Below are 27,599 nucleotides of genomic sequence, written 5' to 3'. Positions count from 1 at the left end.
ACAAGTTATCAGGGACCATGGCGGACCTATCTACTGGGCAACGGGGCACATGCTGAACCAATGTGAACTGAAATGTAAATCATTTCTGCAGTACATACTAATGTACATGTCTTGTGAATATGTAAGTCCTATATCTAGTCGTTCAAGGTGTTCTGTTTTTCTGAACATGAGTGTACTTTTGCCGTGGCGATAGTGGCGCGTACATGTGCGCCTTACTTACACAACCTCTTCGACGTTTTAGTCCAGCCCGACCATTGGGTGTTGTGAGTGAAGGAGTTTAAGGGACTGAAAGTGCAACAGAGAGAAGCACTGGTTAGTTGTGTTTGTACATGAATTTGCTAAAACGAAATCACACACAACTGCACAATGATTAACTGCAGATATGCTTTGTGTTTACGGCTTCTGATGTGTTGGTGCTCCTGGTGCTACTAACGGCAGTCAGCGACTTTCTGCACATATCAGTGTCTCATAACTCGTGTATCGCGAATATAACGCACGGAAAACTTTTATCCATTTCTCATACAGCGTGTCCACAATCTTCACATTGGCGGCAATACCACAAGACTTGAAGTTTATCACTGGTTAAACGAAATCCTCATTTGATTGAATTAATACTATTCACCAATGAAGCAACATTTATACGGAATGGAATGAACAACACACATAATAATCATCGATAGTCGCAGGCAATTCCACAGTGGAAATTAATTTCCGAATTCGTTTTTCGATCAATCAAACAGTATTCCATTAGGTCTTTTTTTCTTTTGTTATGAGTTCGGAGGTGTACAAACGAAGGTATACGCGAAACAAGCAAACAGCCTACTCTTTCGACAGTGTACAATTGCATTGAAGTTGACGCTGGGATATTCGAAAATTTATTGCGTACTGTATGTCACCTGTAATGAGAATTTACGATAGTGGTTAGACGTGAATTTGTTAAAGATATGTAACTTTCCATTGATACTTCGTGAAACGCATGTTGCAATGTTTACTAACTGTTGTAGATCTGTAAACGCGACAATATATTGAATAATAAAGCAGGGCCGGTAAAGTTTCGCATTCTGGCGCTCGACGGGACAATGGGGTCCGACCGATCGCCATGGCATCCTCTCTCAATGGCGTCACTGGAAGCAGTACGGAGGGCCATGTGGTCAGCACACGGCGCTCCTGGCCGTCGTCGTGTTTCTTGACCTTGAAATCGCTACTGCTCTATCGAGTACCTCCACAGTTGGCCTCGAGACATTGTTGCACCCCATAGCAGTTCTCTCACCAAGAAAAATGTCTGGCAGTGCCAGGAATCAAACTCAGGTCCCCCACATGTCAGCCGCGCTGACCACTCAGCTACGGAGGCAGACAATCTACCGACTAAAATCATCATCATCATCATCATCTTTTAAGAGTGATTATGCCTTTCAGCGTTCAGTCTGGAGCATAGCCCCCCTTATAAAATTCCTCCATGATCCCCTATTCAGTGCTATCATTGGTGCCTCTTCTGATGTTAAACCTATTACTTCAAAATCATTCTTAACCGAATCCAGGTACCTTCTCCTTGGTCTGCCCCGACTCCTCCTAACCTCTACCCATGAGTCTCTTGGGTAACCTTGCTTCTCCCATGCGTGTAACATGACCCCACCATCTAAGCCTGTTCGCCCTGACTGCTACATCTATAGAGTTCATTCCAAGTTTTTCTTTGATTTCCTCATTGTGGACACCCTCCTGCCATTGTTCCCATCTACTAGTACCTGCAATCATCCTACCTACTTTCATATCCGTAACCTCAACCTTGTTGATAAGGTAACCTGAATCCACCCAGCTTTCGCTTCCATACAACAAAGTTGGTCGAAAGATTGAACGGTGCACAGATAACTTAGTCTTGGTACTGACTTCCTTCTTGCAGAACAGAGTAGATCGTAGCTGAGCGCTCACTGCATTAGCTTTGCTACACTTCGCTTCCAGTTCTTTCACTATGTTGCCATCCTGTGAGAATATGCATCCTAAGTACTTGAAACCGTCCACCTGTTCTAACTTCGTTCCTCCTATTTGGCACTCAATCCGTTTATATTTCTTTCCCACTGACATTACTTTCGTTTTGGAGATGCTAATCTTCATACCATAGTCCTTACATTTCTGATCTAACTCTGAAATATTACTTTGCAAACTTTCAATCGAATCTGCCATCACAACTAAGTCATCCGCATATGCGAGACTGCTTATTTTGTGTTCACATATCTTAATCTCACCCAGCCAGTTTATAGTTTTCAACATGTGATCCATAAATAATATTAACAACAGTGGAGACAGGTTGCAGCCTTGTCTTACCCCTGAAACTACTCTGAACCATGAACTCAATTTACCGTCAACTCTAACTGCTGCCTGACTATCCATGTAAAGACCTTTAATTGCTTGCAAAAGTTTGCCTCCTATTCCATAATCTCGTAGAACAGACAATAACTTCCTCCTAGGAACCTGGTCATATGCCTTTTCTAGATCTATAAAGCATAGATACAATTCCCTGCTCCACTCATAACACTTCTCCATTATTTGCCGTAAGCTAAAGATCTGGTCCTGACAACATCTAAGAGGCCTAAACCCACACTGATTTTCATCCAATTTGTCATCAACTGATACTCGCACTTCCCTTTCAACAATACCTGAGAAGATTTTACCCACAACGCTGATTAAAGAGATACCTCTGTAGTTGTTACAATCTTCTCTGTTTCCATGTTTAAAGATTGGTGTGATTACTGCTTTTGTCCAATCTGATGGAACCCGTCCCGACTCCCAGGCCATTTCAATTATCCTGTGTAGCCATTTAAGACCTGACATTCCACTGTATTTGATGAGTTCCGACTTAATTTCATCCACCCCAGCTGCTTTATTGCACTGCAACCTATTGACCATTTTTTCCATTTCCTCAAATGTGATCCTATTTCCGTCATCATTCCTATCCCATTCTACCTCGAAATCTGAAACATTGCTGATCGTATTTTCAGCCACATTGAGCAACTCTTCAAAATATTCCCTCCATCTGCCCAAGGCATCCACAGGATTCACCAGCAGTTTTCCTGACCTGTCCAAAATACTTGTCATTTCCTTCTTACCTCCCTTTCGAAGACCGCTAATTACACTCCAGAATGGTTTTCCAGCAGCGACTAAAAACAAACATAAATAACAATTTACATTAGATGTATTCTATTTCAGAATCCATTCGGAGCAGGACAAACGTCCATATGAAGTTTTCGCTTGAAATGGTCGTTCCTCCCATTTCTTGAATTTTTACCATTCCTCCTGGGACACCCCATATAGTCTCCCCGTTTGTTGTTAATGATTGTCTTCACTACATGGAAACAGTAGAATGCAATCAGCAAGATGATTCAGAGATGTTCCATTAACACTTACTACTTCATTTTCTGAGTTTGAGGCTCTGAAAACTGGCTGTAGACCCACAGGTGGTAGTTTTGCTGATTCCTCTTTCAATCAAATAGAATTGGTTCTCTTTGCAGACGATACTAGTTCCCATTAGAGAGAAAGCAAAAGCAGAAATTGTTAATGACGCTGTTTAAAGAATTACTAAGGGGCACCCCTTTAATTTTGAGAAAATGCATTTTATTCATTTCTGAACGACAGAGTTATACCTACAATTAACGTAGCCCAAGAACAGTGCTGTACTGTGTTCCAAAGATGGAATAACAGCCTGTTAAGAAAGTGGTCCTACAGTTTTTGCTCACCATTGTAAGCTATGAACATTCAGATGATGGCTCAAACGGGCGTCTGGCCATCCAGATTTAGGTTTTTCGTGATTTCCCTAAATCACTTGAAACAAATGTTGGGATGGTTCTTTGAAAGGGCATTGCCGATTCCCTTCTCCGCCCTTTTTTTAATGCGAGCTTGTGCTTCGTCTCTACTGACATCGTTATCGACGGAACGTTCAACACTTATCTCCTCCTTACTTCTCCACAATTGTGAACAGTAGCAGCCCCAGAACACTACCCTGAGGTACTCGGTACTGTCTTTACTCCTGTCGATTATTCTCCTTAAGGAAGAGGCGCTGAGTTCTTTTCCCTGAGAAGTCTTCCATGGAATCGTTTGTCTCTTCCTAATTCTGTACGCACGTGTCATCTTTTACTAGGGTGTGGTGAGGAACTTCCCAAAGTTTTCTGTTAGTCAAGAAAGACGCCATCAGTCAGGGCTTTACCTTTAACTCTCTTCTGAATCTCGTGAATGAACAGAGTAATCTGGGTTTCACACAGTCCTTACTTATAGTAATCGTGTTAATTTCTACATGGGAATTCTTTGATTGCCAGGACAGTCATCATTCGTGAGCAAAATGTTTGTTCCATGTTTCAGTCCTGTAAAAAGTTTTTAACCATTCGTAAACGAGTTTTCCTCTCCCTTCGGTTCAGCACATTTGTATTAACACAACATTTATGTGTCGCCGTTTCTTCGTAACTCTTAACAAATATGATGCTTCACTTTGCTGTAAGTATTCACCCATTGCATTCATCGGACCGAAGAAGATGAATCTGCTTCAATTTAGTGTTGCATGATACCACATCACGCTTCTCAACATGTTGGTCCATCGATATGTACACAATTTTGAAACATATTGACGTTTATAAACTGGAACAGTCAATCAAGTTCATGGACACCTTTCAGCACAACAACACAGTAATCTCAGCAGGCTACAAAGCCATGAAAAACCAGAATAGGAGGAGGCAACCTTCTGCACAACAATCGAAAGCCACCTGCTGCAAAGTTGCTTATGTTTGTTTTCTGTTCTCTGCAGGTGATTTACGTCTCCAGAGATCCAAAAGACGCGGTACTCTCTTACTACCACTACTATAAACTGGTCTATGGCTTCAGATTCAGCTTCGAGCACTTCTTGGACTGGTTCATGACGGATCAAAGTAAGTACAGGCCACTGCAGTTGCAAATTAGTAAGAACTATAGTGAACATAATTTTGGTTACACTGTAGATGAGTCCGAAGAGAAAGACATAATAAGACTTGGTGTAAAGTACTTCAGAATCATTAATTTCTTTCTCCTTTTATTTATCCATGTTCATAGTTCTTAAAAATGAATAACTTTAGGTCCAAATTACAATTGTGGAGACTACAAAAAAGTCTGAAAGATTTGAAAGCATTAAGCAACAGCCTTACAGAATACAACTGAGCCACTGCATTTTCAAGTCAGCCAAGAATCTCGACAGTACACTGAAGAAGGAAAAAAACTAAATGGTGTAATGGCAACGGAAACAGTGTGGACGGAATAAAATGTCAAATTTATTACTTAATACACTCCTGGAAATGGAAAAAAGAACACATTGACACCGGTGTGTCAGACCCACCATACTTGCTCCGGACACTGCAAGAGGGCTGTACAAGCAATGATCACACGCACGGCACAGCGGACACACCAGGAACCGCGGTGTTGGCCGTCGAATGGCGCTAGCTGCGCAGCATTTGTGCACCGCCGCCGTCAGTGTCAGCCAGTTTGCCGTGGCATACGGAGCTCCATCGCAGTCTTTAACACTGGTAGCATGCCGCGACAGGGTGGACGTCAACCGTATGTGCAGTTGACGGACTTTGAGCGAGGGTGTATAGTGGGCATGCGGGAGGCCGGGTGGACGTACCGCCGAATTGCTCAACACGTGGGGCGTGAGGTCTCCACAGTACATCGATGTTGTCGCCAGTGGTCGGCGGAAGGTGCACGTGCCCGTCGACCTGGGACCGGACCGCAGCGACGCACGGATGCACGCCAAGACCGTAGGATCCTACGCAGTGCTGTAGGGGACCGCACCGCCACTTCCCAGCAAATTAGGGACACTGTTGCTCCTGGGGTATCGGCGAGGACCATTCGCAACCGTCTCCATGAAGCTGGGCTACGGTCCCGCACACCGTTAGGCCGTCTTCCGCTCACGCCCCAACATCGTGCAGCCCGCCTCCAGTGGTGTCGCGACAGGCGTGAATGGAGGGACGAATGGATACGTGTCGTCTTCAGCGATGAGAGTCGCTTCTGCCTTGGTGCCAATGATGGTCGTATGCGTGTTTGGCGCCGTGCAAGTGAGCGCCACAATCAGGACTGCATACGACCGAGGCACACAGGGCCAACACCCGGCATCATGGTGTGGGGAGCGATCTCCTACACTGGCCGTACACCACTGGTGATCGTCGAGGGGACACTGAATAGTGCACGGTACATCCAAACCGTCATCGAACCCATCGTTCTACCATTCCTAGACCGGCAAGGGAACTTGCTGTTCCAACAGGACAATGCACGTCCGCATGTATCCCGTGCCACCCAACGTGCTCTAGAAGGTGTAAGTCAACTACCCTGGCCAGCAAGATCTCCGGATCTGTCCCCCATTGAGCATGTTTGGGACTGGATGAAGCGTCGTCTCACGCGGTCTGCACGTCCAGCACGAATGCTGGTCCAACTGAGGCACCAGGTAGAAATGGCATGGCAAGCCGTTCCACAGGACTACATCCAGCATCTCTACGATCGTCTCCATGGGAGAATAGCAGCCTGCATTGCTGCGAAAGTTGGATATACACTGTACTAGTGCCGACATTGTGCATGCTCTGTTGCCTGTGTCTATGTGCCTGTGGTTCTGTCAGTGTGATCATGTGATGTATCTGACCCCAGGAATGTGTCAATAAAGTTTCCCCTTCCTGGGACAATGAATTCACGGTGTTCTTATTTCAATTTCCAGGAGTGTACATAGACAATTCACGACCTCACTATAAATATTTTTTAAGAAATGATTTCTAGGGAAATTTTCTTTAAGCTGTAAACCACAGCTTCGCTGGAGAACATTACAGTGCATCCCACCTAACCGCTACCATAAAAACCGATTTTGGTGCAGATTAATTTCGGTTTTTTCGTCTTAATCTGAAAGACCAGGATGTAATGTCTAACAAGAGCATACATTTTCCGAGGTATATGACATTCTGTTAAACATCAATATCGGCTATTTTTAACTCTCAAACACAGCTGAACTTTGTGAGACTCAAAACTTATCGTATTTAAATGTCACACAAGGTATTTAGAGCTATCAACGTAACGACTATCACCAGAGTTCATATATTCGGGACTGACCTATTTCGTTGTTTACACAGGGTTATTCTAAAAGAAGGAACAGGTTTGAAAAATTTATTGCTTCAAAACCACAAAAAATAGAAACACAACTCCAATGTCCCTGGAGAGAGAAAAGTTCAAATTTTTATTAATTCAATGTGAGCACTATGTGTTAAACGACCATTATCAGGACGGTGGCTTATTTCTTGCCACACATGACGCAGCTGGTCTCTCGTTATCGAATTCACAGCTTCAAGAATGAAATGTCGCAGACTATCAAGAGTGTCAGGCATAGATAAGTTAGAAGGTGTGAGTTCTGGAGACGTGGGAGGCCACTGGCGATGAAGTTCATCTTCTGCTCCTCCTCTTCCAATCCAACATCCTGGAATGGTATCATTCAGGTAACGTCGGGCGTGCTTGGAGAAACTCTGTAACCAAGCCGTTAATGCCTAGTTTCCCCTGGGCAGCACGTCAGGTTTTGAAGTGTGGATACATAAGTGGCAAACTGTTGGTCTAAACAGAAAGCTGCAATCCAATTACTGTTGCAGTTACAATTGTGCTGAAAACATCGGGGGGGGGGGGGGGGAAGACTTTTCGACACACAAAAAAACAACCAACATACTGGTGTGTGTGCGCTTTAATATACCACACGTAAAAGTACTTGCCCTTATTACACCCTGTATAATCAGTTAGTTTGTAGCTACCGCCTGTGCTTTTATATAGTTCAATTCTTAAATTCCGCGAGTGTTTTTATATTTAAGACATGTAATTTTGCGTTTTAGTAACTGTAAAGAGTAGTTTACGCGACCTGTAGCATAGTTGTGATTTCTTTTGAACGGTTGGTTACACAGTCCAGTAAGTCGTTCACTCTCCCTTGGCGAAACATCGGGAGAGTAGCAAGTTCAATAGTTAGCTTTCTCTGTGTGCTTTTACGGTTGATTCTTAAGTTAGCAGTGACAGGATATTTAGGTTTTGTGTGTGCTCAGGAACAGCTGGCAGCAATTCACAAGTAGCTGAAGATGCATTTGGCCACGGTCAGCGATCGTCAGGCTCCTGCCTCGGGTGTAGTGGTGGCGGAGAATGCGGCGCATCACATCAGACACTTCAGGTGTCCCATGTTTCTCCTCGTACTCTGCTGCCGAGGTACTTTGCTGTGTACACGACGCTGTGAATCTGCCCTCACTGCAGGGAAATTGGCGAATGTTAACACGTTCGTGTTGCTCGAGGCGGAGAGTCGACGTGTGGGCTGGCCCTCCGGCCTAACCCATTTTATCTGTGAGTCTAGATGAGCAGGATCCGAGCAGGCACAGGGGGCAGGTGTTTGCTAGTTATCGGGAGCTCCAATGTTAGGTGCATCAGGAACACGTTAGGGAAATAGCTTAGTATATTTGAAAACTAAAAATCCGCCTCGATTGCGAATAAAGCACCTAGTGTTAAGCGTTAACTCAGGTTTCGGCATAGGTAACTACACCTTCTTCAGAACAACAATAAAACCCACAAGTGCCTAAGAAGAGATTTGTCAATGATTGAAAGAACACCATAGCTATAAATTTATAAACGAAAAAGAAAAGGAAAACACAAACAGTACATATGTACAAAGTCAAAACCACTACTTAATGGTGTACGCTCCACCTCACACCGGCCTATGTTCGATGGGCCATGAACCGCCATAAACTGCAGCTACAAACGGTCGCTCACTTACAAGCCTGACCCACTATGTATGCACATGCGCAATACAAGGGACGTTACTTGAATGCGCGTGCTCATACGAATACGAGGAAGTTTAACCATGGGTCAGGGCTAAATAGCCCACATATTCCCAACCGTGGATCAACGTATATCAAAAAATGAAATGGATAGAACAAGAGACGAGCTAAATAGGAGATGAAACATAAAAATAACCGCACACGGTTGCTTATGCTAGTAAAGAAACTTATATATGAAGATACCTATGATAACAGGAGGAAGTCTTAAAAACTATACCTAAAGCCAGTAGTTAGCCTGGGGGAGGGGGGGGGGGCTGAGACGTCGTGGTAATAAAGATATATGGATAAAACGTGAGGTGATCAACGGGCTAAAATCACCTTCATCGTAAAAGGAAAATGAGGATAGAAAGAAAGAAGATGAAGAGCTTGACCAACCGCGCTCGCCAATCAGAGCGCGCATGAGATAATCCCCAGATCATCAGATATGCAAGTATAAAGAACAAAGTAAAGGCGCGAAATCTTCAAAAAATTTTCTATTTCTTAGTAGGAATAGGTCCTTGAGGATATTGTCTTTAACGTGTTGCAGATGCTTAAAGATCTGCGTTTCTTCAAAAACATCTGGGGATTATCACATGCGCGCGCTGATTGGCGAGCGCGGTTGGTCAAGCTGTTCATCTTCTTTCTTTTTATCCTCATTTTCCTTTTACGATGAAGGTGATTTTAGCCCGTTGATCACGTCACGTTTTATCCCTATATCTTTATTACCACGACGTCTTTAGATTACGTCCCCTCAGTAACCCCCCCCACCCCCCTCCCAGGCTAACTACTGGCTTTACGTATAGTTTTTAAAAGTTCCTCCTGTTGTCATATGTGGCTTCATATATAAGTTTATTTACTAGCATAAGCAACCGTGTGCGGTTATTTTTAGGTTTCATCTCCTATTTAGCTCGTTTCTTGTTCTATCCATTTCATTTTTTGATATACGTTGATCCACGGTTGGGAATATATGGGCTATTTAGCCCCGACCCATGGTTAAACTTTCTCGTATTCGTATGCGCATGCGCATTCAAGTAACTTCGCATGTCTTGCGCATGTGCAAACATAGCGGGTCAGGCTTGCAAGCGAGCGACCGTTTGTAGCTGCAGTTTATGGCGGGTTATGGCCCATCGAACATAGGCCGGTGTGAGGTGGAGCGTACACCATTAAGTTAAGTAGTGGTTTTGACTTTGTACATATGTACTGTTTGTGTTTTCCTTTTCTTTTTCGTTTATAAATGTATAGCTATGGTGTTCTTTCAATCATTGACAAAGGTCTTCTTAGGCACTTGTGGGTTTATTGTTGTTCTGAAGAAGGTGTAGTTATCTACGCCGAAACCTGGGTTAACACTTAACACTAGGTGCTTTTTTCGCAATCGAGGCGGGTTTTTAGTTTTTTAATATATTAACCAACGGTTGCTGACGCGCTGCGATGTTGAAGGTTCTGAAATAGCTTAGGGCCGGAAAGAAATCCAGTGTGCATTCGGTATACCTGTCGATGGCCTCATAGGAAATGTAGAGGAGGCCTTGCTTGCTGTTATCGAGCGTGCAGGATGCAGTCATCTGCTAGTCAAGGCACATGTCGGCAGCAATGACGTCTCCCGCGTGGGTTCCGAGGCCATCCACAGCTTCGGGGCGGCTCGCGGGAAATGGTGAAGACTGCTGGCCTCACGCGCTGGGTGCAAGCAGAGCTCCCAGTCTGCAGAATTGGTCACAGGGTTAATCGAGGTCTTTTGGTTCAAATGGCTCTGAGCACTATGGGACTTAACATCTATGGTCATCAGTCCCCTAGAACGTAGAACTACTTAAACCTAACTAACCCAAGGACATCACACACATCCATGCCCGAGGCAGGATCGAACCTGCGACCATAGCAGTCGCGCGGCTCCGGACTGAGCGCCTAGAACCGCTAGACCACCGCGGCCGGCCGAGGTCTTTTGGTTTGGAGCCGAGTGGAGGGTCTCAGCAAAAGAATTTGCCGATTCTGTGACAGTACTGTTTGCAGATTTCCGGACCTGGGTTATGGCGTGGAGAATTATAAGACATAGATAGGGCAATGGTGTACTACGCAAAGGAAGCAGGTCTTTGGTAGAAGAGTATCTGCGCACTGCACAAGATTTTGTTTTAGGGTAGACGGTAGTTTGTGGTCCCCGATGAACGCTCACCAGTCGATACGCAGAGAGCGAAAGCAAACTGCGCACAGAATAAAGTTCCTGAATTTTCTGCCCTCCAGAAAAGCTGTCGTGCTCAACTTAGTCTCGGAACCGAGAGCTGGGTGAAACGTAAAAATAAAATAAATAAAATAGACTACCTACAGTACTGTAGGCACTGTACATCTACATCTACTTGATTACTTTGCTATTCACAATAACGTGCTGGCAGAGGGTTCAATGAACCACGTTCAAGCTGTCTCTCTACCGTTCCACTCTCGAACGGCACGCGGGAAAACGAGCACTTAAATTTTTCTGTGGGAGCCCTGATTTCTCTTATTTTATCGTGATGATCATTTCTCTCTATGTAGGTGGGTGCCAACAGAATGTTTTTGCAACCGGAGGACAAAACTGGTGATTGAAATTTCATGAGAAGATCCCGTCGCAACGAAAAACGCCTTTGTTTTAATGATTGCCACCCCAATTCACGTACCATGTCTGTGGTACTATCTCCCCTATTTCGCGATAATACAAAACGAGCTGCCCTTCTTTGTACTTTTTCGACGTCATCTGTCAGCCCCACCTGATGCGGATCCCACACCGCACAGCAATACTCCGGAATAGGGCGGACAAGCGTGGTGTAAACAGTCTCTTTAGTAGACATGTTGCCTCTTCTAAGTGTTCTTCCAATGGATCGCAGTCTTTGGTTGGCTCTATGCACAACATTATCTATCTGTTCGTTCCAATTTAGGGTTTTTGTAATTGTAATCCCTAAGTATTTAGTTCAATTTACAGCCTTCAGATTTGTGGAACTAATCGTGTCTTCGAAATTTAGCGGATTTCTTTTAGTACTCACCTTCACACTTTTTTTTATTCAGGGTCAATTGCCACTTTTCGCACCATATAGATATCTTATGTAAATCATTTTGCAATTCGTTTTGGCCATCTGATGACCTTACAAGATGGAAAATGACAGCATCATCTAAGACCGCTACTCAGATTGTCTTCTATGTCGTTAATATAGATCAGGAACAATAGACGACGTATAACACTTCCTTGGGGAACGCCGGATATTACTTCTTTTTTACTCGATGACTTTCCGTCTATTACTACGAACTGTGACCTTTCTGACAGGAAATAACGAATCCAGTCGCACAACTGAGGCGATATTCCGTAGGCACGCAGTTTGGTTAGAAGACGCTTGTGAGGAACGGTGGCGAAAGCCCACTGGAAATCTAAAAATATGAAATCAATTTGACATCCTCTGTCGATAGCACTTATTACTTCATGACTATAAAGCGCTAGTTGTGTTTCACAAGAACGATATTTTCTGAAACCGTGCTGACTATGTGTCAATAAATCGTTTTCTTCGACGTACATCATAATGTTCGAATACAGTACATGTTCCAAAACCCTGCTGCAAATCGACGTTAGTGATACAGTCCTGTAATTAATAACTCTATTTCACTTATTTTATTCTTGCCGTTAGATATACGTTTAGTTTTTTATCGAAAGAAACCCGAAACCAAGTTCTGAATTAGTGTTTTGTTTCTCCACTAGACAGTGCCACAATTTCCTCAAAAAAATCGTAACACAACTCACACACAAATGTCATACTAACAAATCTAAATCCACCTTACGATGGAGGTTTAAACCTTTCAGACGCGTAGTGGAGATAAATAAAGAGCGACTGGTAACAGTAAACTTGCTGTTTCATTTAATGTCATAACAGTCACGGTAAAGACAAAAAATGTTCAAATGTTTGTGAAATCTTATGGGGCTTAACTGCTAAGGTCATCAGTCCCTAAGCTTACACACTACTTAACCTAAATTATCCTAAGGACAAACACACACACCCATGCCTGAGGGAGGACTCGAACCTCCGCCGGGACCAGCCGCACAGTCCATGACTGCAGCGCCTTGGACCGCTCGGCTTATCCCGCGCGGCACGGTAAAGCCTAACCTAATATGTTGGCATTTAAAACAACCTTAACATTTTAAACCTTAACAAATGAATTTGACAAGAACCCAAGAAAACTCTGACTCTATGTGAAATTACGAAGCGGATTAAGGCTTATAAACTCGTTGACTAGTCTGGTGTGGCAATAGAAGACAGCAAAAGGAAGCTGAAATTTAAAATTTGACGTTTAAGAATTTCCCGCAGGATCATCGTACAAACATACCGTCGTTTGACAGTCGCACAGACTTCCGTTTGGAGGACGTAATAACAGGCATCCCTGGCGTAGGGAAGCAACTGAAGCTGTTGAAAAGAAATAAGTCGGATGTCATCTCAATTCGGTTTTACAGAGAGTGTTCTATGACACTGGCGCCTTAATTAGTTTACATTTATCGCGAATCTTTCGCCCAGCGCGAAGTCCCAAGCGACTCGAAAAAAAGATCGGATCTGCCTAATTACAGACCAGTTTCCTTCACATCGATTTGCTGTAGAATTTTCGAATACTGCAGACTGTTAAAGAAGTTACAAGCATACAGAATAGGTTCTCAAATATGTGACTGGCTCTGAGACTTCTTAAGTAACAGAGCCCAGTGCTCTATTGACAAAACTTACAGACCCCTCATCTGAAGCTGATGGCACAACAATTCTTCTGCTGCCAACGTTCATTTTGCGTATGGTCCACGAATATAAGAGAAATAAGCCCTCACACGGAGGCATATAGGCAGTCGTCTTTCCTTGTTGCTCGTATTTATGGGTGGAACAGCAAAGGAAATGGCTAGCTGTGGTATAGGGTACCATCCACCATGCACCATTCGATGTGTTGTGGAATATGTATGTGGATGTGGCTGTGGATATGATATATCAGAACAGAAATCACACTGCTGCAACACGTCAGTAATTACGCAGTGTATGTACGAGTCGCAGAAACGATCTTATCTCAAGGACGCTGACAACGACTCCTCGTGTTGGTTACACTTGGCCTTGACAGGGAATATCATTTTAGAGCTGAGGCCAGTGGACGAGTTGTATTCTAGTCACCCAGGGACACCGTCTTCCTACTCAAGAATCTGAGGAAATAGTGTGAGGTATATTCAAGGTCAAGATGTAACTCGATACTGAATACATGCTCGCTGGGCACTTGTGTGGCTTACATTCAAGGTCAGTATGGAACCTCATAACCCACCCATGCAACTTGTGCAATAAAATTGACTAGAAGACGAAGGGCAGCCTCTCCCAGCCTTCTATATCTCTCAGCCAACGGGAACACATTAAAATTGTGGGAACCCCACACCCCCTCATCCTTTATAACTAGGACACACACGTGGCTCTCTTGATTCTAGACCTGTACACCATATGGTGAGGATCAAGTTTGTTGTAAACAAATTATGATTGACAATATTTTCTCTTTATTTCTGTTGCACTCAATAGTGAAGGATTAGGAAATAATGCTAATGATATAACAAATTAATATTTCAATACAATTCTCATTAATTTATTTACAAATGTATGTAAAATAATTCAGTTTGTGATGATTTATATAAATTACTAGAACTTGCCTTAGTTATAATAAGCCGCAAAGCAAATTCCTACAATAAAATTTTCCGATGACTTATATCCAGTACTACTACTATACGATACATTTATACACTAAAAAGTAGTAGAGAGAAAACTTAAATGCTATGTACAGTTTATACACCGTTAAATTTTTATTCATTCACACAGACACACACAACCACTGTTTATCAAACAACCGTTTACAAATACATACAGATCTGTGCACTCAGTCACTCGCAAATGAAGTGTGGCTATGAGAGGGTCTCAATCCTATCAACAAAGATTAAGCGTTGTCATCTCGCGACAGCTCACCTTTCACCTGTCGTGCAATACTACTTGGCATACCATAACCAGAGCGGCACCAATGCCATCGAACAAGCACCTCTTGTAATCCTATAATGTGAGAGCCTTTGAGGTTCCACAGTGCAAAACGCTTAGCCCTTCTTTGGATGGCACCTGTGTCATAATATGCATACATTTTCGATGTGAACACTACAAATTCCACAAACCATTCACTTCGCTTTTCCTCAGGTCAATAACTTCCTTGTTTTGAGGTTTCTTTCAATAAGGACTATCAGTCCTATATCTGGAGATCTCGAATGCTTAGAGATCGCATCCAATTACTTCATATGGATAGCAGCTTTCCACCCTGTAGATGAAACTGTCTGTATAAAGCAAATTTGGATCAGCAAAGTACGGCTTCACAAACTCGTAGCGGAATAGATACATATAATAGTTTGACACATGTTCTTAAGACTGTGTCCCATGAGAGCCTTGGTATAGTGTAACAAAAGGCAGGATTCAGAGAGTACTTTCCTACGTCCAGATGCTTGAAAATCTCAAACAAGTTTGAGACAACTGTATATTGGCTGTCATGTTCAATTTAACATACGTCCTAAAATCAGAACTCCTGTCAGACGTACACCGTATGCCCATACTCAGCATCTGTTACGACAGTATATGTGAGTTTACTGCAGAATGTGGTTATGACAGCTAACATGGTTCCATGGAGTCACTCCTTCACATCCAGGTACTAATATGGAAAGACCCCCTTCTTTGTCAAAAGCTGAAACTTTGCACCATCAGTATATGCAGCTATGGTGATATGCATATCCTGATGCATCGTCTCACCAGGTTTCCTGAAGAGACAAGTGCATGAAATGTAGTGAATTCGGGAAGCAGAATGTTTTTTTTCTTTTTTTGGCGTGATCCGCTCGCAAAATAATTTTTTTTAACGGTGTCAGGGATTACACTGGGCTCATCATCATTCAAGTCGCAATCACCCTAGTGCCCAACAAGAAACTGAGTATCATACCCACTTAAATCATGGAAGAAGATCGGCATGTGTATATGGTAACTGATATTTCAAGCTGTAAGTGTTGTGGTCTCTATGTGGAATTTCTACTTTGTGTTTTTCGAGCTCTGAGAGCAGCAATCTCAAATGACTATCCCCAATGTACGATTTGAATTTGTTGTTTGAATCTCTTGATGTTGGGGTCATAGAAGCATATATCTTGACATGTTGCTACATATGGTATGTACCACTTAATGAAGGTAGTATGAGAAGTATTGGGGCCATCCTCACAATGCACCACAGGAGCTAGGAGACACTCAGAGTCAGTATATATGACGAAGGGACATCACTCCTGGTGTGGGTGTTCTTAAACATTAAGAATCTTTTATCCTGGGTAGGCAGTTCCACAGATACTGATTCAATGTGGGCCATTTTTTTGATCCACACAAGATGCAGTTCTCGGAGTTTGTCCACTGTACTTTGGAAAATGTAAATATCTCTGTTAATCAGTTCGGTTGGTAAGCCTTCTCAAGCAAAGTTGCATACGCAGCATATCACATACACTCAATTTCTGCTTGTGCGGATCCACAATCTTAATACGATTGTCTGCCTGTATAGTGTATTTTGAAACCCACTATCATGAACCTCAATAGGCCTCATTTTAGTTTTATGATGTTTAGTTCAATTATAATCCCCAATAAATTGTGGCAGAATGTCGAGCCATTTTGTATGAACCTCAAAGATTAAATTGCATCCTCCTACCATTTTTATCGTTCTGTTCAGATGTTCCACAATACTCGCTTTCATGTGGAAGAATGTTGAGTAGTGGTTTATTCCGCACTGTTCCGTTACCTGCTTGAAATTCTTCTTGTAAAATTCGCGTCTATGGTCTGTTTTAGTTTGTCATGAGACCGTTTCGTCCCAACCTTTCTTGATGCTTTGAAATATTTTATGTTATTTCATTCATTTGGGCTGTTTTCCCTGCAGCAAATGACGTGTGTAGTTTAAGTATTCGATGATTTCATTCAGTTCATCATGGTATACAAGGGCATCTGGATCTTTCACGTGGAACCTCTTACAGATTTTTAATAAAATAAATTTTATTAACATTCAACATCCCTTGTCTTCACGTCTATATATTTCTTTCTCAACGCAGACCCCCTGGCACTGAACACGTTTCTCCCAAAGAGAGATAAATTTGTTGATACCTTCGCTTTAGAATGTCTGACTTTGTTGACAGAGCCACAACTCACCTCTGCCTGCACATCTTCATCACTATCGAAGTTAAATCCTCGACGGTGTTCAAGTTTTGGAAACGTGTGAAAACTAGATGGAGCTAAGTCGGAACTTTACAGTTGATGATCGATGACAGTGATCTCAAAGTGTCCCACTGTTGCAGATGACAACTTTCATCAGGGGGCATTGTCAAACTGAAGGAGAGGGTGCTCAATCTGTAGAGGTACTCTTCGAATTCGTGCATTCAGTTTCTCACACACTGAAATAGTTACACATCACTGTGTGACACAGTCCTCTTGCACCAGAGGGTTGAAACTTGCATCAGCGAAATGGGAAAGTCGACTGAGTAATACGTCTGACATGAATATCTCTGTCGTCATAGAAGAAGGAATAAAAGCTTTGGATCATTACTTTTCATCACACCATCACGTGCACTTCAGAGGTAATGCATTCAGTTTTTTATGCAGAATGTCAATTCCTTCAGCTTTGCTAAGTGCACCAGTTGATGCTGATCTAATAATTAGAATGTGATCTTCTACTGTTTGTGCTTTTTAACAGCCTATTTGGGGCGTTGTCTCACCTATGCATTTAAGTCATACACAAGGTTTCACCATATGATATTTCTTCTGGCAAATATTTTTTGGGGTTCGTTGTTTTTAGGACTCTAATAGTCCTGGCCCACTAAACTGGGTGTCAAATCAAACACCTTTTCTCCAACATGTATTGGTGCTTCTTGAACTGTATGTTTTCCTAACATATACGATTAGTCCCAGCTGACCCCGAATGTCTTTTCTGGTTGGCTAATATTGTGATGGTTGATGTAGTCAGTGGTAGTATAGCCTTCTCCTTTCTTCTTCTCCTTCCTCTTCTTCTTATGCTTTCATCTGCCATGTGTGAGAAATGTTTAATACTTTCTGATAGTGGCTTAACGCTTCAAAGAGAGAGTGTGGTGATTCATCTCCCTCAGATTACTCCGCAATGTCTAAGAATCGGTGGGCATGTTTTTGCCAGTGTAGTCAACATTCTAGAGACTGCTGTATTACATAATTGGTGCTAATTAAATTCTTAAATGCCTTCTCCTGTTATGTGAGAACTGTTTGTTGTTAAGCACTGTAATTCTCCCAGCATAACTTATGGTGGGTCAACATTTCCATGGATAAAGCAAATATCTGCATTGACGCATTGCATATTCGAAACCCTTCATCTGTGGATAGTATGAGTTTGGCTTCACTAAATCGTGAATATTGTAGTACAACCACCGGATACAACTCCTGGTCCAATATTGTACTCAACTGACATGTCTGCTGCTGCTGCTGTTGTTTACACTGTAACTAATGCTAAACAACATAATTTCTGCGTCAGGTGATGTTGCACACACACACACACACACACACACACACACACACATATATATATATATATATATATATATATATATATATATATATATATATATATATATATATTAATCATCATTACCAGCGCTGGTACTTCACTGTCTTGCAGCAAGTAGTGTTGCTATGAGCATCAACATCTTTATCCTTTGATGGTTCTCTCATGACGGTTTGTCACTGCTAATGTGTATTATTTGCAGCAGTGGATGTCATTTAAAAATATTTATATTTTAGATTTGGTTTTGGTATAAAAGTTGGATATGCCGGGCTCTGCTGACAGCTTATTGTCACAATGAACGAGATTATGATCTTTGACGCTACATGCAGGGTGACAGTACACATTGAGTGTATATTGCAAGTTATGACCACTGATGCTTCTGCCTGTGCTTATACAGGCATTAACAGTGAGAACAGGGACTGCACAACTTTGTGTATTCAACACATTGGATTAGCCCAGATGTTACAAAGATTCCTAAATATTATGATGCTTCAGCGGGAGAACTATGGTTTCCAACAAGAAGAAGATCTCCGCCAATGGTATACAGACCTCAAATGAAGAGGGTTATACATAGATTCTAATTATAAAGGATGCGAGTAAAGGATGAGGATGTGGACAACAATAACATGGATTGTGAAAAATACATTTCTCCTACTTTAATAAAACTCTTCTGTGTAATTAATATATATTCTCTTTTTGGAGTATGTGTTAAGAATCTCCAAGTAGTTCACTGTTAAATAATTAAAATTCGCAAACAGAACGCAATTTTTTTTCTTGTTCTTAATTGCCCAGAAAATTAACTTGTACAACAGTCAATTTTCAGGTATTCTTATTGCATCAGTAGACAAACTGCAGAACACTGTTAAACATTACACAGCAACTGTACTGTAACTTCTTCGTCAGATGACACCAATTAGAACTAACTGGCACAGTTTGTTGAGGTTTAATACACTTATAAAGTTCAAACACAAGGTCCATTCTGTAGTTGTATATAGTAGCCTACAAGGAAACATGCAAGTTGCTCATCGATCTTCTCAGGCCCTGGGTATCCGTGACACAGCACCCTCCTCTCCCCACCCACCCGCAAGCCACCCCCCCCCCCCCTCCACCCGACCCCCCCCCCCTCACACACACACTCTAGTGGAACTGACCTAGGAGATTATAGCTGGATTGCAAGAATAAACATATTCAGAGGATGCGATAGAAGATCATATTATTGGAAGTGCTGCTATCTTGGACCTTTAGAGTGTAAAAGGACGCTTGATAGCTGCATATCATCAGTCTTGTGTGACAGCGGTAAGTGGCAATATGCATTCCTTCAAAATGCTAAACATCCCCAGCTATTAGTGAAGAAGAAGAAAGCAGCCAACAAACGCTTTGGTATGTAGTTGTTATTGAAGAATCTGGACAGCCTTGTTACTGATATTGGCAACATAAACTACACTGAAAATGTCACCCTCCTTAGCAAGAAGAATTTAAATGTACTTACAATCATTACAGAAACTTTTGTGACGACGTTATAGTTGACCAAGAAGCATGGACAGCTGATGAATTGTGTTCAGTGGTGAATCGCGGTTTTGGACTACCCTGGATGCTCATAATCAGCGAGTTTGCTGGAGATCTGGGGAGAGGTCTCATTCTCCCAGTGTTCTGCAGAGACACAGTGATGTTAATCCTGGGGTCACAGTGTGGCAAGCCATTCGGTATGACTACAGGTCATGGCTGACAGTGGTTTAATGAACCCTAGCGGCAGAAAAGTACATCACGAGCCTCCTGCGGACTCTAGAGCTACCTCTCATGTACTAGTTTCAACAAGACAGTTCTCGTCCACACATGACACAAACGTTCATGAACTGTCTGTCTGATGTTGAGGTACTCCTGTAGCTAGCAAGATCCCTCAGATCTGCTCCCAATAGATCATGGATGGGAGCATCTGCAATGCCCAGTGCCATTAAATAGGAATCAAGAACTATTTGCAACAGTTATGGACCAGCTTGCCTCAGGAGAGAATAGAAGCGAATCAATACATGCATCCTGAACAGACGAGGTGCAATGTCACACTTACAAGTGTGCTCAAACTGCTGAGTTCTTTATTAGTGTGTCTCGATTTTGTAACCATTGAAATCATATAGATTTTCAGTCCACGAAGTTTCATCTCATTTCTTCCTTCCTTTCTGGGTGCTTCACTTTTTTTCAGGCAGATTCTATTTTGCCTCGTTCACTACATGTTTTAACTGGCATCTTCTTGTTTTACAGTACCATTCACTCCGTTCTGGGACCATGTACTCGATTTTTGGAAGATGAGAAATGAGCCGAATGTACTGTTCAACACGTATGAAGAAATGAAGAAGGTAAGCACTACGAGTACCTTAAATAACAAATGCGCATTCCATGCACCATCTTTAAATTCTGCAAGGGGGTGTGAATTCCACTGTGGCTGACAGTTATAAGCTAGGCAGGAAACCGAAAGTTACCATGTGATATTTGACATTTATTCATAGTGGCATATGATACTAATAATTAGAACCTGACGGCCACTGCCGGTTTGTTATGTACGAGTAAATGGTGAAAAGTAATGCCCATGAATTTTTGGTGTGAAAACTCTTAAAGCTTCCTGCCGACATACACATTTCTCCCGGTTTGTTGATACCATCATTGTAGAATATTTCACTTAGTTGATGAAGCCACAATTTCACTTCTGCATGCACCACTTTATCACTGTCAAAATGAAGCCCTCGAAGGTGTTTCTAAGTTTTGGAAACAGATAAAACTCGGATAGGGGCCAAGCAGGAACGGTATGGTGGACGATCAATGACCATGAACCCAAGCACTAAGACTACAATAGTCTTCGCTTATGTGTGGTCTGGTATGGTCATATAAAGGGCGAAGGATTTCAATTAGAAGCACGTTTTCTTCACTTAAAAACTCGGTTACAGCTCACTGTTGCTCAATTACTGAAATAATGACGGTATACACGGCCAAGTTATACGCTGTATTTCGGAACCCTCTAATGGTAGAGAGTTGCAACTTGATTCAGAGAAGTGGGAAAGTTGAACGAGTAATATGCAAGACGTGTAATACCTCAGATGATAGTGAGAACAGAACACAAAATTTGGAGGCATTAATTTTCAGTATGTACTCATAAGTTCTGTTTGCAATATGCCCTTAACACACTCCAGTTACAGTGTCACAGAATTGTCAAAAGCAAATGTTTTTCCTTTTCTGAAGAAAAGTGTCTTTGATAGTATTACCTTTGGGAGTGTTTTCTTTAGACTAGGGTTATTTTAATGGAGATGAAGCGTAAAATGACCTTTGATTTTAGTTATAGCGATAAAAAAATTAGAAGAGCTCTTGTCTTGAGTACGTATTTTGTAACTTGTTTAATGCCAAATATCTGGTAATTAACCATTACTTAGTGCTTTAACCTTTCAGGCATCCTGTTCTAGAAACGTTTCCAGTTTCGGTCTTTAATGTAGTGTACAACAGAGAGTCCAAGTTCTCATTGTTATGATCGTCCTTCTCAAGAGTGGTTTGAAGCAGTTCTTCAAGCTGATCTGTCCAGTGCAAATAACTTGTTTCTCCATTAAACAAACATTTAGTTCGTTAGTTAAGTCTTTCCATGTTCCACGGATCACACGAACGATTCTTTTATCAAAGTGATGTGGAATGAGTCCGTTTATAGGTTATGTATACATGATGCAATTGCACTTAAAACTAGTTGTCTTGCAAGTTACCAGTTATTAAACAGAAATTGGTCCATTGACCAGAAGGAGTTGTCAAGGAGAAATGATTTTAGCTTAATTAAAACTTGCATTGCTACTTAGCAGACATTTTACAATATTGGGTAAATGATCAAAAATTTTCGTAGCTCCACACCGAATTCCTTTCAGAGTGAGTGACAGCTTTAAGAATCGTAATAAACGTCATTTTTCCTCTGGTGTTGTAGGTGTGAATGTCACTATTCTTTTGAAATTGACAAATTTCATTAGCGAATATATATGTATTGTGATGATGCAGTTAAAGCACTCAGCTCTTTGAAGAGGTGCCTGCGTGACAACTGCAGGTGCACACCATATATTATTCTTACTGCTCGTTATTGTGCAATCAATACTTTCTTTACAAGTGATGAGCTAACCCAGAAAATTATTCCACAAGACATTACTGTGAGGAAATATGCAAAACATGTCAGGAGGTGGCAGCATAATTCACCACTTTCTGTGCCAAAGTGAGATTTAATCCAGACCAGTTAAGATAATCCTTTCTTACAGTGTTGTAGATATGCATGTCACTGTTATTTTTGAATTGGGATGGATTATTAATAACAAATTTCATATATGAATATATGTGCTGTGAAGGTACTGTGAATATCCCGAGTTCCTTAAATAAATGTGTGCAAGGTGATCTTGGGTGGGTTCAAGCTACTATTCTGATTACACTTCTGATTATACTTCTCTCTTAATGACGAATTGCCCCAAAATATGATGCTGTGTGAAATCAGTGATTGAAAATAGGCATAGTAGGCTAATTTACTGATATGTTTATCACCAAAATTTGCAATAACCCTAATAGCATAAGTAGCTGAACCTAAACGTTTCGGCAGATCATCGATGTGTTTCTTCCAATTCAATCTCTCATCAATGCCCACATCCAGAAATTTTAAGTATTCTCCCCCTAGCAACAGAATGTTCATAGTCTATATTTATCAATGGTGTTATGCCATTTACTGTTTGGAATTGTATAATTTCTCAAAATTTAGTGAGAGGCCATTTGCAGAGAACCACTTAATGATATTCTGAAATTCAGCTGAGTTTTGTTTTTTGGGTGTGATTGCTGTACTTGTATCATCAGCAAAAAGAACTAGCTTTGTATCTTTATGAATATTGAGTGGCAAGTCATTAATATACAGGGTGAGTCACTAACTATTGCCACCTAGAACAACTCCGAAATTTTGATAGGAGCTGAAAAGTTTGAGGGTCAAATGTTGCATGGGACAATGGAGGCCATAATATGACATTGGTTTTTTTGTTGCTAGGTGGGTTCGCTTCAGAGATATCAAGGTAACTTTTTTGTAATGGGGTGCTGTAGTTTGGTGTTTTTTTTCTGATAGCATCTATCGAGACGAATCCTGTGATGTGTAACAGTAAGGTCTTTGAAGCTCAACGAAGGTCACAAAGGTGGCATGAACGTCCATTTGCAGAAGGTGTTCGAAGTGATGACCATTGGTATCAATGCAGTGCTGCCATCTTCTTATCATGGATTGAGTGTTATTCCTTATCACATCAGCACTTATTGAAGCACATGCTCTGACAATTCTCTCTCGCATATCTTCAGGTGTAGTTAGAACATCTTATAAACAATGTCTTTCAGGAATCCCCACAACAAAAAATCCAGAGGCGTCAAGTCTGGCAAACGAGGCATTACGACACATCTCTTCGGCGTCCAATTCAACGATTTGGGAATTGTCTCCGCAACTCATTTCTAGCCATCAGTGAAAAATGTGCCGGACACTCATCGTGTTGATACAACATTCTGTTCCTGGTTCCTAAAGGTATTTCTTCCAATATCAGACCTAATGTTTCTTGCAAGAATGTGGTGTACTTCCTACCATTAAGATTTCCTTCGATGAAATAGGGACCTATAATTCTGTCCTCCAGAATCCCACACCATACATTCACTGCCCACGGTTTTTGGTGTGCAACTTGCTGCAGCCAACACGGATTTTCAGTTGCCCAATAATGCAAATTATCATTTCTATGGTTCGTGAATTTAGCCTCATCAGTAAATAAAATGAAATTAATCAATGTATCAGCCCTCTGAATCTGAAGTTGAGCCCATCAGCAGAATTCAATGTGATGCATGCAATCCGCACCACTTAATTCTTGGTGGAGACTGATATGTTTAGGATGATATTTATGGCGATGCAGAACACGAACAACATTACTCTGGCTCATGCCAGATTCCCTTGCGATTTGACGTGAACTAAACAAGGATCTCGAACAACATTTGCAAGAGCACCAATTTCCGTTTCCTCGTTAGTAACTTTCGTTTCTGATGTGTTAAAGATCCAGTTGTTGTCAGTGTATCATACACATGTAAGACGTGTAGGGTGAGTACGTTGAGGATATCTTTCAGTGTATAAGTCTCTAGCTCTCACTGAATTTCGTTGGCATTCTCTGTAAATGAGAGGCATATGGACTTGTTTCTCGAAGGAATACATCATTCACATTCACTTTATTCGACAATACTGGCGTTACCATTCCTATTAGTGTTGTATTGTGAAACTGTCAAATTTTGTTTACATGTCAATGGTACATTAGATTCGGAGAATATTTTAGAATATTTACTATTTGCACGATATACGAGAGAGAATTGTCAGAGCATGTGCTTTGGTAAGTGCCAAAGTGATAAGAAGATTGCAGCACTGCATTGATACGAATGGTCATCTCTTCGAACGCCTCCTGTAAATGGAATTTCATGCCACTTCTTTGACCTTTGTTGAGCTTCAAAGGCCTTACTGTTACAAGTCATTGGATTTGGCTTGATAGCCACTATCAGAAAATAAGTACTAAACTATAGCATACCATATAAAAAACAAAATTGACCTTTGTATATTCTTATGCGACCCCACCTAACAACAAAAAACCAATGTCATATTATAGCCACCATTGTCCCATGCAACATTTGTTCCACAAACTTTTCAGATACTGTCATGTTTTTGGAGTTATTCTAGGTGGCAATAATTCGTGAACCATCCTGTATATTAAGAACAATAAGGGACCCAATACTGAACCCTGTGGGACACCATTCTTGATACCTTCCCAGTTAAAGGACTCTGCTGATTTTTGCAGACAATCTGTACTGCTAATTTTAAAATTCTGCATTCTTCCAATTAGATATGAATTAAAGCATTTGTGCACTGTTCCGCTCATACCACAATACTTAAGCTTATCTAGAAGAATTTCATGATTCACACAATCAAAAGCCTTTGAGAGATGACAAAATATCCCAATTGGTGATGTTCAGTTATTCAATGCACTTAATATTTCAGCAGTGATAGCATATAATAGCATTTTCTATTGAAAAGCCCGTCTGAAAACCAAATTCACATTTTTATTAGTACTTCATTTTTACAGATATGTGATGCTACTCCTGAATACATTACTTTTCCAAGAATTTTGGATAAGGTCGTCGGAAGTGAGATTGGGTGGTAGTTGTTAGCATCAGACCTATCGTCTTTTTTATGCAATTGTTTAACAATAGCATATTACAGTCTATCTGGAAAAATACCCTGTTTCAGTGAGCTACTACATATGCGCCTGAAAATCCTACTTATTTGTTGGGACAAGCTTTTTGTACTCTGTTGGAAATGCCATCAATTCCATGTGAGCATTTATTTTTGAGTGAATTTATTATTTTCTTAATTTCAGTAGGAGAGGTGGGCTAAATATCAATTTTATCAAGTTGCACAGGTATTGCCTCTTCCATATGCTGTATCGCATTTTCTAATGAATAGGTGGATCCTATTTCCTCTACAACACTTAAAAAATGATAATTAAAAATGTTTTCTACAACTGAATTCTTGTTAAACTATTCACTGAGTTTGATAGAAATACAGTCTTCCTGTGCTCTCAGTTTCCCTGCTTCCCTTTTAACAATATTCTGTTATTATTTTACTATCAGATGTGCTAATTTCAGACAAATGCACATACTTCTGGACTTTTTAATAACTTTTCTTAATACAGTGCTGTAGTTTTTATAATGTTGCACTGTTTTGGGATCATTACTCCTCCTAGCTATAAGATATATTTCTATTTTCTGTTTACAAGATATTTTTATCCCTTTAGTAAGTCATGGCTTTTTACATGATTTCTTACAATTATTTTTCATTGTTTTCTTAGGGAAACTGTTTTCAAATATACTCACGAAGGTATCATGAAAGAGGTTAAATTTTAAATTAGAATCAGGTTCCCTGCACATCTCATCTCAGTCTAACTGTTATGAGCTTTCCCTAAGATCTGCAATTGCTAAATCTTTAACTGAACGCACTATTTTGGAGGACTATTTTGCATTACTGTATGGAGCTATATCATATACTGTAACTAGCTATGCATCATGATCAGACAGACCATTATTAACAGGAAAAGTTCTTTTTATTAAATTTTTCTTGTCCTAAGAAAACATTATCTATCAGTGTGCTGCTTTCCTGTACCACCTGAATAGAAAAATCAATAACTGACATCAAATTGAAAGAACCAAGTACTACTTCAAGGTTAAGCTTTCTGTCAGACTTTCAGAAAATGTACGTGGAAATCCCCACAAACAACAATTTGCTTTCCTCTGTCTGACAGATAGCACAACAAACAATCCAAGTTTCTCAAAAATAGTTGAAAATTTTCCAGTGGGGACTTATACACTGCTACTTATAAAAGTGCCACTATTTAGTTTAAGATCACATGCACATGCTTCTATATGTTTCTCTACACAAAATTTTTTAATTTCGAAATTTTGCACACTGTTACAGGTTTTAACATATATGGTAACTCCTCTCTCTCCATAATGTCTCTACTCACATGTGCTGAAAGCTTATATCCACTTAAATTTACCATTTCTATACATTTGACTATATGATGTTCAGACAAGCATAGTACATCTATTCCACCCTCAGTTTTTAAATCTTCTAAAGAAACAAGAAGCTCATCAACTCTATTTTTTAATCCCCTGATATTCTGATGCAATATACTAACATTATTTTTCACTGTGTTTTTATGAGAATCTTGTGACAGCTGATCTAGTTCCATATTGACCCTCTTGACAGAGCTGTCCTATTGGGGCCGATCATACTGCATGAAAGCAGTAACCAAGCCAACATTTGTATGGTTCGTTGCAGATGCTATTTTTACCAGGTTACACTCAATACTGTAACCCTGATCCCTATCAATATTGTTTCCCACTCCATCCACTACCAGAACATGATCCTGCTTTGTAAAACCCTTGCACAATGATCCTACATCCTCTATCACTTGGCTAAGACATACACTGGGCTTGAAAATACTTGTGACGTGGTACCTGTCACTTAATTTTTCCTGCAGGATCTAGCCCACACCTCTTCCATAGCTACTACCTAACATCAGAGCTTTCCTCCTAATTACTACTTTTTTTGAAACAGTTGGTTTCCTAGTGAAAGTCTGTTGATTGCTG

At 41.0% G+C, this 27,599-nt stretch overlaps 1 protein-coding gene across 1 annotated transcript in view; it reads left to right on the top strand.

The window, feature by feature from the left end:
- The window catches only part of LOC124803286 (luciferin sulfotransferase-like), a 75,639-nt gene that overhangs the window by 36,430 nt on the left and 11,610 nt on the right, over positions 1-27,599 (top strand). Inside the window, exons 5-6 of the mRNA XM_047264468.1 lie at positions 4,787-4,907; positions 20,658-20,752. Of these exons, the coding sequence (XP_047120424.1) occupies positions 4,787-4,907; positions 20,658-20,752 (216 nt within the window). The remainder of the gene's footprint in view (positions 1-4,786; positions 4,908-20,657; positions 20,753-27,599) is intronic.

The sequence above is a fragment of the Schistocerca piceifrons genome, chromosome 6 (genome assembly GCF_021461385.2).
Source record: "Schistocerca piceifrons isolate TAMUIC-IGC-003096 chromosome 6, iqSchPice1.1, whole genome shotgun sequence".
NCBI lineage: Eukaryota > Metazoa > Arthropoda > Insecta > Orthoptera > Acrididae > Schistocerca > Schistocerca piceifrons.
Note: the sequence above shows the minus strand (reverse complement) of the source record. Positions and strands in the feature narration are given on the sequence as shown.